Source organism: Propithecus coquereli, unplaced genomic scaffold (assembly GCF_000956105.1).
Source record: "Propithecus coquereli isolate 6110/MARCELLA unplaced genomic scaffold, Pcoq_1.0 Scaffold20, whole genome shotgun sequence".
Taxonomy (NCBI): domain Eukaryota; kingdom Metazoa; phylum Chordata; class Mammalia; order Primates; family Indriidae; genus Propithecus; species Propithecus coquereli.
The window spans coordinates 7,254,493-7,269,032 of record NW_012144967.1 but is presented as its reverse complement, the minus strand read 5'-3'; the positions used below and the strand labels follow the sequence as shown (position 1 = coordinate 7,269,032).

The 14,540-nt window shown below is 49.9% G+C and overlaps 1 protein-coding gene across 2 annotated transcripts in view; it reads left to right on the top strand.

The window, feature by feature from the left end:
• Positions 1-10,860: 10,860 nt before the first annotated feature.
• Positions 10,861-14,540, top strand: part of ST8SIA2 (ST8 alpha-N-acetyl-neuraminide alpha-2,8-sialyltransferase 2) — a 67,427-nt gene continuing 63,747 nt past the window's right edge. Inside the window, exon 1 of one of the 2 annotated variants that reach the window (XM_012643712.1) lies at positions 10,861-11,184. In XM_012643712.1, the coding sequence (XP_012499166.1) occupies positions 11,087-11,184 (98 nt within the window). In that variant the 5' untranslated portion in view covers positions 10,861-11,086. The remainder of the gene's footprint in view (positions 11,185-14,540) is intronic. The other variant, XM_012643713.1, reaches the window with a different exon arrangement.

Sequence of the window (14,540 nt, the reverse complement as noted above, 5' to 3'; positions counted from 1 at the left end):
TATCTCTGCAACATGTGACAAGTGTCACCCCATAATTGAATCAGGGATCTTCTGCGGAGACTCTGGTGGGGAAGCTATGGCTTCTGTTTCTTAATTACCAGAGTTCTGGGCACCATGATAGGCACATAAGGAGAAGATATTTAATAACAACCCAACAGTTGATGCATGAGCTTTGAGAATACAAACGCTGTTTTAATATCACTCTCCTTCTTTTCCCCTAAGGAAGTGTATTTGTTGTTTCATACACCTTCCTCTTTGGGGGAGCAGGAGAGGCATGAAGAGAAAGACTCTTGGTCCAATTACATGCTGTGTAAGAATAACCGGGCAGAGTGGAGCCAATTTATATTTTTTAACTTTTAAATTTAAGCAGCTGGAAAGGTACATCTACTCTGGTTGTGCTCAAAGCAGAGGCAGTGCAAGGCATCAACCTATCATTAATTTTCATTGATTCTGCAAGGTGTCAATCTGTTACTGATACTCATTATTGATTATTGGAAGAACCGCTCAAATTTAATTTCTTCACCAAGGCTAGGAGCACAAATGAAACGACCCCTCTGCAGAAATTACCTAGGTTTCCCAATCAATTTCTGGATGATCCATGTGCATATGCCATCGATTTGTTTGCCTTTAACACTGGTTTCCACAGACAATGCGTCCACTTTTCATCTCCATTCCCAGTTACATGGCAATTGAAACTGGCTTCCATGAATCAGGTTAGTCGATAAGAAAAATGCAAGATTCTTGCTTTCCGTGCCACCGTGGCCTCTCCCAATTCCCGTTCTCGTTCTCTCAATTTCTCCTTTCACCCTTTCCTCACCCAGGATTTACCTGGCACTGGTTCAGCCCAGTACATTGGCTGCATCGGGGCCCCTGGTCTAGCACAGTGCCACCTGGTGGCTCACCTCAGCTATTACATCAGGACAACAAAAGCAGGGAAAAGCCTATCAAATTAGTGAAAATGAAGACAGCCAAGATTAACTGTATAAAAGAAATCCAATGACTGATACAGAGAGAGACAGGAAATATGATTTCTTTTGTGGAACTGTCCATAGATTCACAAGTTGTCTGAAAACACAGTAAGCATTGATTCTGTCCAGACTATTTGCAAACATCAAAACTGTACTCCCGTCCACGTCTTCTCTCAAAATACCTTTCATATTGTATTCTGTCAGGGGACAAGGATGGCTTTTGAGTGGTTAACCACTCTCAAAGGAAGATCTCTCTTTACTGGCTTCTGAAAGCAAAACTGCAAAATGTTTTTCTATTATCCAGCAAATTATGATGAATCATCAATATTATTGATACTTACGAGTTTATCTTTTCAAATGGCTCCAGCGACCTGGAAACAACAATTCATACTTCCTACAAAGCGTCTCACTGTGACAATGGCCAGCTGCTACCGTAACGTGGGTCCCGGCTGGTATTTGGCCACGTGAAGACAAAAAGAACAAAGCAGCAGTTATCTTTTTTAGCTTTGCTTTAGAAATGACCCAAAAAAATGTGTGTTGGATGTGATTTTTTTTTTAATTTCTCTATTTTTAAAATGGGTGCTGCTTAGTGATTTATACCCTGTCATTATTTGTGGTCAATTCCATTATAAAAACTGAGAAAAAGAAGTTCTTTTCCTGCCAGCTTCATCTTTCCCATTGATTTCCTCACCCATTGCATACCCCTAATGGAGCTTGAAATGAATGCAGCTTTGCTTTGGTTTTCTTCCTTTGTTGGCACACCTCTGCCAGGGGCCAGCTGTGGTCTGAGCCTCGGGCACTCGTCCTGCAGGGAGGAATCTGCTCCTCCCAGAGGCTGGCAGACAGGTATAAAGGGGAACGAAAGGATGTGCTCTCTTTTGCTAAGCCTTGAACCACAAGTGAATATTATCTTTTGAAATGAGCTGCACTACAGAAAATAAAAGCTTTTCGAAAATACACAAGAGCCAGGAAGTTAGTGATCCAGTTGGAAAGGTAGAATGACAATGTTGGAAACATGGGAGCTTCTTATACCAGATAAAGTCCCTTAAAAATGACAGAATAAATGCAGTATTACCACACGTGTCCTCGCCAGTCCAAATGGGGATTGTTCACACAGAGAAACACGGAAAGAGGAGGACGTAGGTTAAGAAAGTCCTTCCAGACCTCTGGCTGTCCCTGGTCTCTGTTCCTCCTGAGCTCTCTCCACACAGATAAGAACCTCAATCTACACCAGGGGCTGAATCTGTGGACTTGGGCCAGTGGGTCCCCCTGGAAAAATTTAGAGTTTGGCTGAAGGTCTTTTAAGGGATTTAGAGGAATATAATAGCCCCCTATAAAACTTTTCTATCTCTGAGACCAACACCCCCTTTTCCTTTCTGAAAGCAAACGCAAAGCTCAGGCTGGCGTTCCTATCTCTCTCAGGCCCAGCGTTTCTCTGACTCAGCATTAACTTAGATGCTCACGGGGGTCGCTGTGATGTGTCCAATCCACCCCCAGTGATGCCAGATGGCTCGAGGCCATGGCTTCTTCCAGCCACTCAGGGAAATTTAGTAAACTGCTTTTGAACCCCAAGAGCCAGCCACTCAACACTGTCCCGTTATCTCAGCGAATTTCCAGAAATCTGCAAAATGGACTGCGTTTTCCCCATTGGATCAAGGCTCCCACTGGGGGGTTCTGTCACTGCCCAAGGACTTGGAAGTGAATAAATCATAGCTATTAACAGTAACATGTCATCACAGAGGCAGACACATCACTACAAGTCTCTGTAATCACTTAGAATTGTCAAAATTATCTCCCTGTTGGTAAACACAGACTCTAAGCTTCAGGTATACACGGGATTCCCATCTACCCTAGAGAATATTTGTAACACGAGAGCACAGCAACACTGCTAGGTCATAAAGATAGTCTTTCCAAACAAACGTTAACAATAGTTAAATGTTAAGTAGTAATAATACCCTCTTAGAGTTTGGAAGACTTAGAGACAATTTGGGTTTTACAAATCTCTAAGAAGGTATCCAGGGAAACTTAACTTACTGTCTGCTTTTTCAGCTCAATAAATTTTCTCTTAGACCAAAAAACAAAAGTTATTCCAAAATACGTAGTGGTCTCTGCGCTGCATCCAAGGTGGGGATAATCCTTCTCAAAGAGAGCTGTGTGGCACGGGATGACTGGAAGGCCTAGCCAAGGACTTCATTTGTGAGGATTTGGAGATGAAGGATTTCTTGGTTATCATTCTGGTGCTTATCTGCCCACCCCTCCGCCCCTATTTTAACGTATCTTCCATATTGTCACCTGCAGAAAATCACCCACCGTCAGTGGAGTGTGAGCAAAGGGGAGGCGGCCAGGGGACACAGCCCCTCCGCCTGTGCTGGCTGGTGGGACAAGAGCACCACGTGGATGTGAAGCTGCCACCTCCTGTCTCTGGGTCACCCCCTTGCTCCGAAGTGGGGCTTTGCTGTGGTCCAGAACAGTCAACAGAGAGGTCCAGGCTCGGTGTTGATGAGGTCGCATCAGGGAAGAACATGCAAGAGGGGAGTCCTGCAGCGTCGTCTCCTTGCTTCCAGCGCCAGCAGGGGGACGTGTTGTAGACTGTGTTTTCCTCCATTGGAAATTGCAATATGAATATTAGGTAGATGCTTAACAAAACATCAAAGAAAGGTTGGAAATTGTTTGCAAAACCAATTTTACTAAATATGTGTGTTTATATTGCGTTATTGAGAAAGAATATTAAACTCTGGCAAAAAAAAAAAACCTCAGTGCAGAGAAAATAGGCATAAGAAATTTTAATTACTTTTTTCCTGATTACAGAGTAATTTATGATCATTGTAGGAAATTTATAAAACAGAGAAAAATATGGAGAAAAACCAAGATCAACCCAAATTTCACCACCCGGAGATAACTGTTTTTTATGTGTGTATATATATGTGTGTGTGTATATATATATTTCCTTTCTATTTTTGCATTATCCTAAATAATAAAGATTTGTATGTAATAAGCATTTACTTTATGCTAACATTTTACTAAGTACTTTAAATACATTATCTTAGTTTATTCTTACTAAAACTCATCACTTAAGTATTATTATCATCTCCATTTAATATCAAGGAAACTAAAACTTAGAGAGATCGAGATCACAGAAATAGCAAGAGATAGGTAAGTTCTGAACCCTGGTATGTGTGTCTCAAAATCAACTCTAAACCAGAACTACTCAAAATGTGGTCCATGGACCAGCGCTGGTCTGTGAACTGTGTGTTACTGGTCCATGCTGAGATAAGTAAGGAAATTGAGGACAAGCATCTAGAAGCTTTGGTGGCAATTTCACTTGGTTGCACACATAATCCATCACTGATTCCTATTGATGAAGAGGGCCTGCGGCTGTCCAACTTGCGTGGTGACTGGTACATGACATGAACAGAATACCAGTCAGGCAGTAGGACGATTGCTTTCCAACTGATTGGAAATTTAAGAAGAAAAAAAAAAAAGAAACACAACTCATCCACCCCTACAGATGACTTGAGAAGCATTGCTTTAAACCATTATATTGCTTCCCTAGGGTGACGACAATGAAGTAAATGTAGCCAAGTAGGGTGCTAAGAAATAGGGAGATGAAAGGGTATGAAGCTCTGCTCCAGAAATAGCGTGGTTGCCCACAAACTCAGTCATTTCCGGTCAGAGACTTTTGGCAAGTCCTTGCTCCACACAATCATAAGGCAGGGCCAGTGAGGAGGGACGTGCAGAGCTTGACGTGGGAGAGAAAAAACCTATATGGTCTTTTCCATTCTCACTGTGGCAGACCCTACCTGTTGTCCCCCTCATCTGCCCTTCCCTTCTTCCATAACAGATTCTCAGATGAGCACATCAAAGCCCAGGATAAGGATTTGTTCCCTGCTTCCCTTGCAGCTAGGTGTGCCCCATGATAGTGTCTGGACAAAGGGGTGTAAGTAGAAGCATCAAGTGGCAGGTTTCAGGGGCTTTTTTCCTCCATTCTATTGTTCAGAACCTGTTTGTGATGGAAAAGGGAAGCCAAAAAGGGCCCACCTTAGGGGTGCTGGAAAGGAAGGCTGCAAGGACCTGAATCCCTAGGGACTCTGGGGGACAACCATGACCAAACCAGCACTGGCTATCTGCTTGGGGACTTGCACATGAAAAAGAAATAAACTTCTATTTTGAATAAGTCACTGGCACTTTGGGCTTACTGTCAAATCCACTCCAAACTAATACACCCACGAACACAAAAGCACTGGTCTCTTGATCACACTGCATTTTCCCCCAGTCTGCCTTGTCAAACTTGACCTGGGGACTGGGCAGGGAGGATGCACAACCACACAGACGCCATCTGAGGCAGGGGAGAAGTGCAAGAGGATTCAAAGGGACATTTTACAAGACACTAACTTGGCACCAAAGGGCTGCCCCCTTGTCTGGTGTTCTGTGCTAACATCCCAGCAGGGCGACATCCTGGTAAATGCTGCTGTGCCTTTGGAGACTATCCCACCTGGAGTTGACTTTAGAAATAACCTTTCATCATGCATACTCATCAAGATATTGTCACTGTCGGGACTTTCTGTTGCCACTGGTCACTGGTGCTGTGCTGGATATGGCTCGTGCTGATTGTTCAACACAGTCATTATTAAAAATTAAAATATATATAAACTTACAACTCAATAAATTTTATCTAAAACAAAGGCAACACAGTCAGAACTCATCACTTCCTAATCTTATCTTCTACCCTTTGCTATGATCTATGTTCTTGAGATTGTCTGTTTCTTTGATGGATATGGTGGAAATATTGATCACGCATCTCTTCCCAGCTCTGCCTTCAGCAACACGATGCCAAAGGCTTGGAACTGGCCACGGTGGGAACAGGTGTGTAGGGTTCTACTGCACTAGACAGTGTGGAGCCAGAAGAGGAAGAGAAGTCCTTACCCCTCTGGACTTTCCAATCTCACAGAAGTATCATGAAAATGAGATAAAATAGGATGTACGAAGGAGAGCTAGCACTGAACTCAAGGAGAAGGCAGGAGAGCTAGGATCTGTTCTCAGCTCTGGAACCAGCGGTGAGACTGTGGAGAGTCTTTTGGTCTCAGGGTTTTTCATCTGGAAAATCCCACTGGATGCCAAGCGCCACTCGGGGAGGAGCTGTGCCCAGCTCATTTGCCACCACATCCCATCCCTCCGGCATTAATTCCAGATGCATGATAGACGATGAAGCAATACCCGTCAAGTGAGTGAATGAGCAGAAAAGCGCCATTCCACCAACCCTTCCAGCTCCAGAATGCAGTGGTCCATGACCCAAACTGGGGCTAGGAGAGGAGCCATGCCTGAGAGCCAGGGAGGCCAGCAGGGCCCCGCTGCCCCAGGCACCTACCAGGAAGGGGTCATGCTGGACTCCGGGCAAAGGTGGGCAAGCCAAGACTCAGAGATCTCAGTGGTAATTCGTCAAAGGCCTGGTAAGAATCAGGAAAGAACACTCCTGTTTATTCTTTTCTGCTATCTGGTTCCTGACTTTGATGCTTTGGTTCAAAACAGCCTTTAATCCTGACTGAAGAGTTAGTAAAAAAATCTAAGTGAAATAAATAAATAAATAAATAAACCTCTTCCTCCCTCTATCACCTCCAACTCACCATGGAGCTCATGTCTCCTCCCTCCCAAGATCTCTTACTGATGATCCCAGAAACGTTTACAGCCATCGCCTGAGTATCTCTCTTTTCTTTCTTTGGCTAAACTACAATTTTGCTATTTATAAAAGTTACAAATGGAATGCAAATGTGCCTGTTAACTTTTACATATTGTTACCACTCTGATTCTGGTTTTGAAGGGGAAAAATGTTGCATTTGTGAGAACATTCAAATTTAGTGTAAATTTCACAAGATTCTCTCAGTTATTGGAGGCACAAAACACAACAGCCTATGACTCTATCCTGACTATAACATTCTACCTGTTTACATCGCCCTCCCGGTCCTACCTCCAACACACACACGGCTTCCCCTTCAGGGATGATGAGAAAGCAAGACCATTGCCACGCAGGAGTTATTTAATGTTCTAAATCTCTCCCTCAGAGAGTTCAAAGGTGTTAGGTATTAGGTCAGAATTTTGGATGCAATCATTATTATTTATTCTTGAGTTAAAAAATAAAGGCTGAATTGATTGAAAGGTCTAGTCTTTTCCATGTGGAAAGATGAAAATGGAGATTTATGATTACAGTCTCACAAATGATGGAGGGTGGGCAGTGAGTACAGACAGATTTGTTCCCTGAATCCTGACATACCAGAACTAAGGGGGTACACTAAGAATCAAAGGAGGGACCTGTTTACAAATCCATTTAGAACGCCCCAGGTGCTGAAGGGGACATCGCAATCCCACGATCTCAGAGGTTGCTGAGGCCCAGGGCAGCTGACTGGGTCAAAATTCCCTCCCTGCCAACCCAGCCATCTTGGGCAACTTAGCCTCTTTGAGACTCAGTTTCCTCAAATGTAAAATGAAGATGATGCTATCTATATGAAAGGATTGCCGGGAGGATTAAATACGAGAAATAGCCCAGATTGGTGCTGTGCGCCGTGTGAGCTGATAAATGCTAGCTCCCCTCCCCCACACGCCCACCCGCATCTGACTTGCTTTTTCTGCCCAGCCAGTAACTTGGACAAGTTATTATCAATTTAGACTTTATTACTCCCAAGAAGTAGTTCAGATGAAAATTTTGCATAGCTGGGGTGGAGGGGGGTGTTTAGTTGGTTGTGTAAATGGTAGATAAAGTTTTGAGGGTTCCATAAATTCAGGCTCTGGGTGACTCCCCACTCTCGAGGTTGCAGCTGGAAGGACAAACTCCCGTCAGCCAGTGTCAGAGCCAAGGAAGGGCTGTCCCACTGCTGTGTGACCCTGCTGGGCCCCTTGGGGGCTTCTGCAGAGCCTCCTGCTCCTGTATCCCTCACTAATACAAACTTTCCAGGGCCTTACTAGTTGCCTGAATTGCTAATATACTCTATTAGATTTGAGTTAAAATGTTAATGGGTAGTAATGACTTTTAATTTGCTGCCACTTCCCTATGACTCCTGTATTTTAACCCGAACATCAATGACTTAGTCTGAAAAAGTAATTACTGTGAGACCTCCCAGTTTCTTGGAAAATCCAAGGTAGGAAAAGGGACTTCCTTAAACAGAGGGGTGGCCAAGCCAAGTGTTTGCCCATGTGGCAGTTTACATCAGCAGTCTGACATTTGCTGCCAATCATTCTTCCTCTTTCCAGATCCTGGAAACAACCTCATTTTTCGGAGACAGCAAAGGGTGGTGGGTGTGCACAGATCACTTGTTAAAGTAGCTGGCCCAAGAAGATCCAAACCTAAGCGTTTATAGACAGTATTCTACAGTCAACAACCACAAGGGTCCCCCATCACTCTCCAGGAAAAATCCCATCTCAATGACTCCCATTGCAAGGACAGCCTCCACCTTGCAAAGCTATCTCTACTTCCCACCAGATGTATTCGAGGGACATTGCTCTATGGGGCTGGTTACAAGGATTTCTCTATAAGGGATGGAACCGTTCAATAAAATTTTCCACTGTTTCCTGGCCACTCGTAGTGACCCTTCTCTGGTGAGTGCAAAGGAGGAAGACTGGGTCTCAGACAGGAACACGGGTCACCTAATAGGAAACAGAAATGCACTCTGCTGTGATAGTGCTTAGAGCGAGCCTTATCTGACCGGATGATCACAGCAACCTCCATGACGTTCTGCCTAGTAAGGGTGTAGCTGGTAGAGGGGCAGAGACGCAAGGAGGAGGAGGCCGGCCAGCTTCTTCTTGCTCTTTTGGGTGATCTTATTAATCAATTATTAATATAAACTAGTGAGGAGACCTTAACTCTACGGTAGCTCACACTCCCTATCATACTTAGGCACTTGCAGGTCTGTCTTCCTCCTGAACAGAGAGCCACTAGAGGGCAGGAAATTAGAAGTGTCTCTCTCTTCTGGGTGTCTCTAGCCCCTAGCAAGAGGGCCCAAGGTAGGTGCTCAGTAAATATTGCCGAGTGTTGGAGTGAATGGAGGAGTGATTGAAATGTTCAGTGGCATGCCAGGTGCACCCTGTTCTTACCCTCCCTATTCAGTTGTCCCAACCATTTATCTCAGAAAAACGAGACAAAGTGATAACGAAAACAACTCCACACCTCCTAAACCCTCATCAAGCAAGACAGGGAAAGATTCTAGGCGCTCAACAAACTCCGAGACTGGATGGTTGGACCACGTGGCCGGGTGCACTGATGGGAAACCCTCTTTTGCTGTCCTGTCCCCTCCTCTGACAGGGAGAATGACGTCCAACCTGGTTCTCAATACCAGAAAGTCTCACCACAAGAAAAATACGCGGTGTTCCCGAGGAGCTCTCTGCGAAAGGAGCGGAGGCGCACCGACTTGGCAAGGGGCAGAAATGAAGGGCTAGGATGGGAATCCGTGCCCCCCTGCTCTGGGGAAAAGACATCTGCTCTCCGCACTCGGAGGAGGTGATGGGGAGCTTCCCCCACCTCCGTGCTGCGTCCCTATCCTGCTCTCTAGGCAGGGGGATGGGAACTCCTGGCTCCTAAGGTCAACAAAGTCCAGCAGCCCCCCAGTTTAGAAGCCTCCTCCTGCCCCTCCTTAGAGGGGAAAGGACAGGCCACAGGTGGTGCTTTCATGGGGAAATCAGAAGGCCCTCTTACGTCCCCACCAGCGCCCTGAAGGGACTTGGCTGCTGCCAGCCTCTCCCCAAGCCCCTCTGAGAGGTCCTGGGGACACAGCCAGCCTGCTCCTCCCCTCATTCTCCTGTGCTTTCCAGCAGTGAGGACCTTCCACACCGCTTCTCCAACAGGACTCTTCCCCCCACACTCACACGCCAAGGACCCTTTCATAAACCAGATGATCATTTCTCAAAAGTGATGTTTCCTGATTTCAGGGATTGTTACAATTAGTGCAAGAAAAAAAAAAGGTAATTATCTAATTCCAGTAAAACTTAATGGGGCCCTTCCCACCCTAGGCGTATGGTTGGTTCGAAATGTAATTTGAGTTAAACTGTCTAAGGCTGGGAAAGCGCAAAATATTCAGCGGGGGGTGGGGGGTATTACCTCTTGTGGGAGCCATATTTTTCTATAAGGCTTTTTGATCAAGATAGGACTCTGGGGGATTATTGATTTTGCTAGGTGAGGGTAAGAGCTGGGGAAATGAAGGCCACCGGAGTCAGCACCGGGAGGGCCAAGGCAGGGCGAGCGCTGACTCTGCCACTGTAGGTAGAGAAGCCACTGGAGCAGCAGCCCAGGGTTCTAGCCAGGACGGCCTTGACCTAGGGCAACTCGGAGAGTTCTCCGGACCTGTCTGGGTCTATAAATGGAGAGCAAGATGACCACGTGGAGGGCGCGATTTCTCTCGGGCGAGGTGTTGCAATCAGCATCTCTGCCGAAGTTGGCCTGCCTTGGGTATTTCTTCTCCCCTCCGCTTCCCCCACTTTCACTCCTAATTCGTCAACTGCTGAAACATCTGTCTGGCTGAAACCGCCTTCTTGGCGCGCGCTGGGGGCTGTCCCCAGGTGTTGGTCTTTGTGTCGGGAAAACTTTGCGAGGAAGCGAGGGCGCTGGACAAAGAGCGGGCGAGGGAGGGCGTGTGCCAGCTGGCCGGGTGCGCCAGGCGGTGCGCGCGCTTCCCTGGGCTCAGCTCGGTACCTGGTGGCACGCGGTGCTCCGAGCCCACCTTGCCCAGGCCGGGAGTGGCAGGCTCCCGCCGCATCCCCGCACCTCGGGAACTGAACGAAGCCAGGCGGGAGCAGCGAAGGCGAGAGGCTGGACGCTGGAGTTGGTGGGAGGAGGGGAGCAGAGGCGCGGAGCAAAGCTGTCAAACTGCGCGCGGAGCCCGGCGCGGGGCGGGGGAAGGGAAGGGAAGGGAGGGGAGGGGCGGGCGGGAGCCGAGAGGGAGCGAGCGGGCTCGCAGCGCCTGAGCAACCCCTGTCTGTAGCTGCCGCCGCCGCCGCCGCCGCCGGCCCGGACTCGCCCGGAGCGCAGCGTGTCTGACCCGCTGCGCGCGGCGCGCGGAGGCTCCGGCGCCCGCCGCTGCGCCCTCCAGCCCCTGCTCCTCGCGCCGGCCCGCGTGGGTCCCGGCGGGCGCGAACCCACCATGCAGCTGCAGTTCCGGAGCTGGATGCTGGCCGCGCTCACGCTGCTCGTGGTCTTCCTCATCTTCGCAGACATCTCGGAGGTTGAAGAAGATATCGGGTAAATAGCTGCGCCCCGGCCCGCGCCACGAGCCCTGGCGGGATCTCTCCCTCCCCCCGTACTCTCCCCTCCACCCGCTTTGTGTGTGCCGCGCCCCCCTGTCGCTTCGCTGGAGAGGTGGGGACGGTTTGGGCAGGGGTAGCGGTGCTGGGGGCCCGGGACGGTTTGGGGAGCGGAGGGTGGGGGCGCGACTGCTGTGGGGTGTCCCCGGGCGGGGTTCATGCGCAGCCCCCAGCTGGCCCGCGTCGGGAAGCGGACTCGCCCACCCTTCCCCCCTTTCCTGGCGTGTCCAAGCGCAGTGTCGCCGGGGTCGAGGGAGGGCGCCGGGGAGTGTCTCGGGCGGGCGGAGGGGCCGAGAGTGGAGGGAGGCAGGAGTTTCTTTGTCTCCAGCTCGGCCGTTTTCTCGCCTTGGCAAAGTGGGCAGGGGGCGCGCGGGGATTTCTGAGCTGGGGGAGGGGTTCCCCAGGCCGGAGCGGAGGGCGGGGGCTCGGCACCGGCTCCAGGGAAGGGGAATGTCCCCGGTACACACAGGCACACGCGCCTCCCGCCGGTCCAGAAGCCAGGCGTAGGGGTGGCACCGCTAGAACAGGGCGCGCGCGGGGCTGGGCTGAGACCCCCGCCCTTGCCAGGCTTTGGAAGCTCCGCCAACCTGCAGCGATCCCGGCGCCCCCCCCACCGCCGTCCCTGTGCGCTCGCAGCGCGGAGACCGAGACCTTTCGGGGAAGTCTGTACCGCCGCTGGGCTGGCTCTGGGCCCCCCGGCGCGCGATCTCTCCCTCGCTTTTCTCCCGATCACTCCGGAGGTGGGGCGGTGCCTCGAGCCCCCGCTCCTCCTGGCTCGAGACTTCCTGCAGCGCGCACTTGCGGGGCGAGACGCACCGGTGGTGTGTCCGGGAGGCTGAGACTTGTGCCCCGCCCCGCAGCCCCCTGCACGGCGGGCCTAGCCCCTCTCCAGAACCTCTAGAGGACGAAGGACTGGTAGGAAGGCAGCCGGGGTTCTGAGGAAGCCCGAGGAGAGCTTCCTGGCCCTGGGCAGGGAGAAGGCGAGGTCTCAGAGAGGGCAGAAAGTCGCTTCCTCTATGGGATTTGTGCCCAGCCACGCGCTCTTCACGAGTCCCTCACCGCGTGCGCCCCTCCTTTGTCCCATTTGTTATTTCGTTTATCATCAGCGAGAGTTGAGGGCCTGCCGCGCTGTCAGGTCCCTCCAAAGGGAGATGCCAGTCTTGGGCCCAGGCTGCCAAGACCCTAAGGACCAAAACCTGGGGCAAGTGACACTTCCTGCGCTCTCCTTTCCTCCCGCCTCTGCCTGTGTCCCCAGAATTCCTTCTGTGAACTCCACGCTCTCTCTGCCTCTTTCTCCTCCCATCCTGCATTTCCCCAAGAGTTCCGAAAACTTTCACAAATGCCGTTCTGTGAATACACGATGTGCCACCGGCTCCCACGCGGAGATAAACACGCTACTTTCCCTAGCTGTTCGCCTCAGAAATGTGGCTGGAAATCAGACAAGGCACGTCTTGGGCTGAGGGAAGATGCAGTGAGGGGCCTTCCCCTGGGCTCCCCGCTTTCTTCTCTCCCGTGTGGGCTCTGCCTGGCCCAGATCTCTTGCCGGCCTTTGACGGCCTGCGAGGGAAGGGCCAGCAGCTGCCCATCGTTCTGCTGTGAAAACATAAGCGCTGTGCTCATGCAGGCATCCTCAGCTCATCCATTCACTGAACTTTTACCAACTGCCTTCTACATGCTGGGGACTTTTAATTTTTAAAATGCTGTCCGGAGATCGCTTTGCACACAATGTTGGGCTTTCCTGCCAAATGCATCATGAAGCACGCACTCCCACCTCAGGTTGTTCCAACAGGGAATTGAGGAAGAAGCTCCAAGGCCTGAGCTAAGGAGGAGGGCATTTACAAACACACACACACACACACACACACACACACACACACACACACACCCCACAGGGCTCTTCTGCTGTGGGTGTGTCCCCTGGGACCTGTTTCACTTGGGGGTCCCTCCTTTTTATCCTGCCCCTGTCTGGGCTGATTCTAGGAAAAAGCTGTTGAACAGGTAAAATGTGTCATCTTCTATGGCATCTTTCCTCCTTCTGTTGCCTCTCATCCTCTGGCTTGAGCAGTCCCAACCCAGGCCTGAGTCACCCCCCTCTCCCAGTCTGATGCAGCTGGCTTGGATGGACACTCTCCGTGAAATATGATTGGGACTAGCACTCCAGTCCCGCCCATGGCCGGCCCCACACATATTTAACCCTGGGGGAATGGACGCACATCTGGGATTTGCCGTGGCTAGGGGAGGAAAGATGTGGAATTCTAGAGGACGGGAATCCTAACAGCAACTTCCGTCTGCTAGCAAGTGAGGGTTTGACACACAGTCACTTATTTAGTCCTTGGAACCACCCCAGCTCTGAGCAGCTGGGCTGCGTGCCCGTCAGTGCCCTGGCACAGTGGCCATTGAGGGAGTGGAGAGGGCTCCGTGTTCCTCACCATATGCCTTCCGGAGACCTTGAATCACACTCAAGACCACGCTGCTGCTGCACCAGCCCTGCACTGCCCCTTCCCCAACTCGTTCTCCACTGTGCTGGGGAGGAGTACAGATTACCTGCCAGTGTCCGTCCCTGGGAGAAAACAACGGTTCTGCGACAGGCAGTGAACAGCGGGACCTTGTGATCTGTTAAGAAGGAAAGAAAGAGGAAAGGAACCTCTTTTGGGGTGAAATTTCCGAGGATTAAGGAAGGAAAAGTAAAAGAAGAAAGTGAATTACGTGTGTGTTGTCTGGAGGAATAACACTGAGGTTCACTTTTCTGATTCCCGTTCTTACAACGAGAGGCTTTTTAATGTGGTAACGTCAGAGACCCCGGGCTGCTTGAGGAATTACATACCGTGTGCTGAGGAGCAGGGCTTGCTTCTAGGGGCTTTTCCTGAGAGCCATGTCCCCTGTGCTAAGTGATTACTTTCAAAGTTCCATTTCTGACTCTCTTGCTCTCATTCAGATGGGGCCGAACCAGAAAAGAAAACGTAGAAAGATAAGTTCCCTGCAAAGCACCCGGAGAGTCCTGTCTGGTAGCCAAGGAGTGAATTCAAATTCTAGGCCAGAAATTGGTTGGAGCTTTGGTAAAACAGCTGCTGACCAACTCATGCAGCCTCCCATGTGTTAGAGTCATTGGGCCAAGTTGTAAGCTAGTCTTCTTCTGGTTGTCCCCTGAGCTTTAATCTTGAGTGTAACCTCCACGAGGGGAGTGTGAGACGTGGCTGTCTTGCCCATTACTGGTGTCCCCAGCACCAGGCACACAGAAGACATATTCAATAAACATCTGTTGGGTGAATGTCCTTCCAAGTCTGCCGCAGTGAT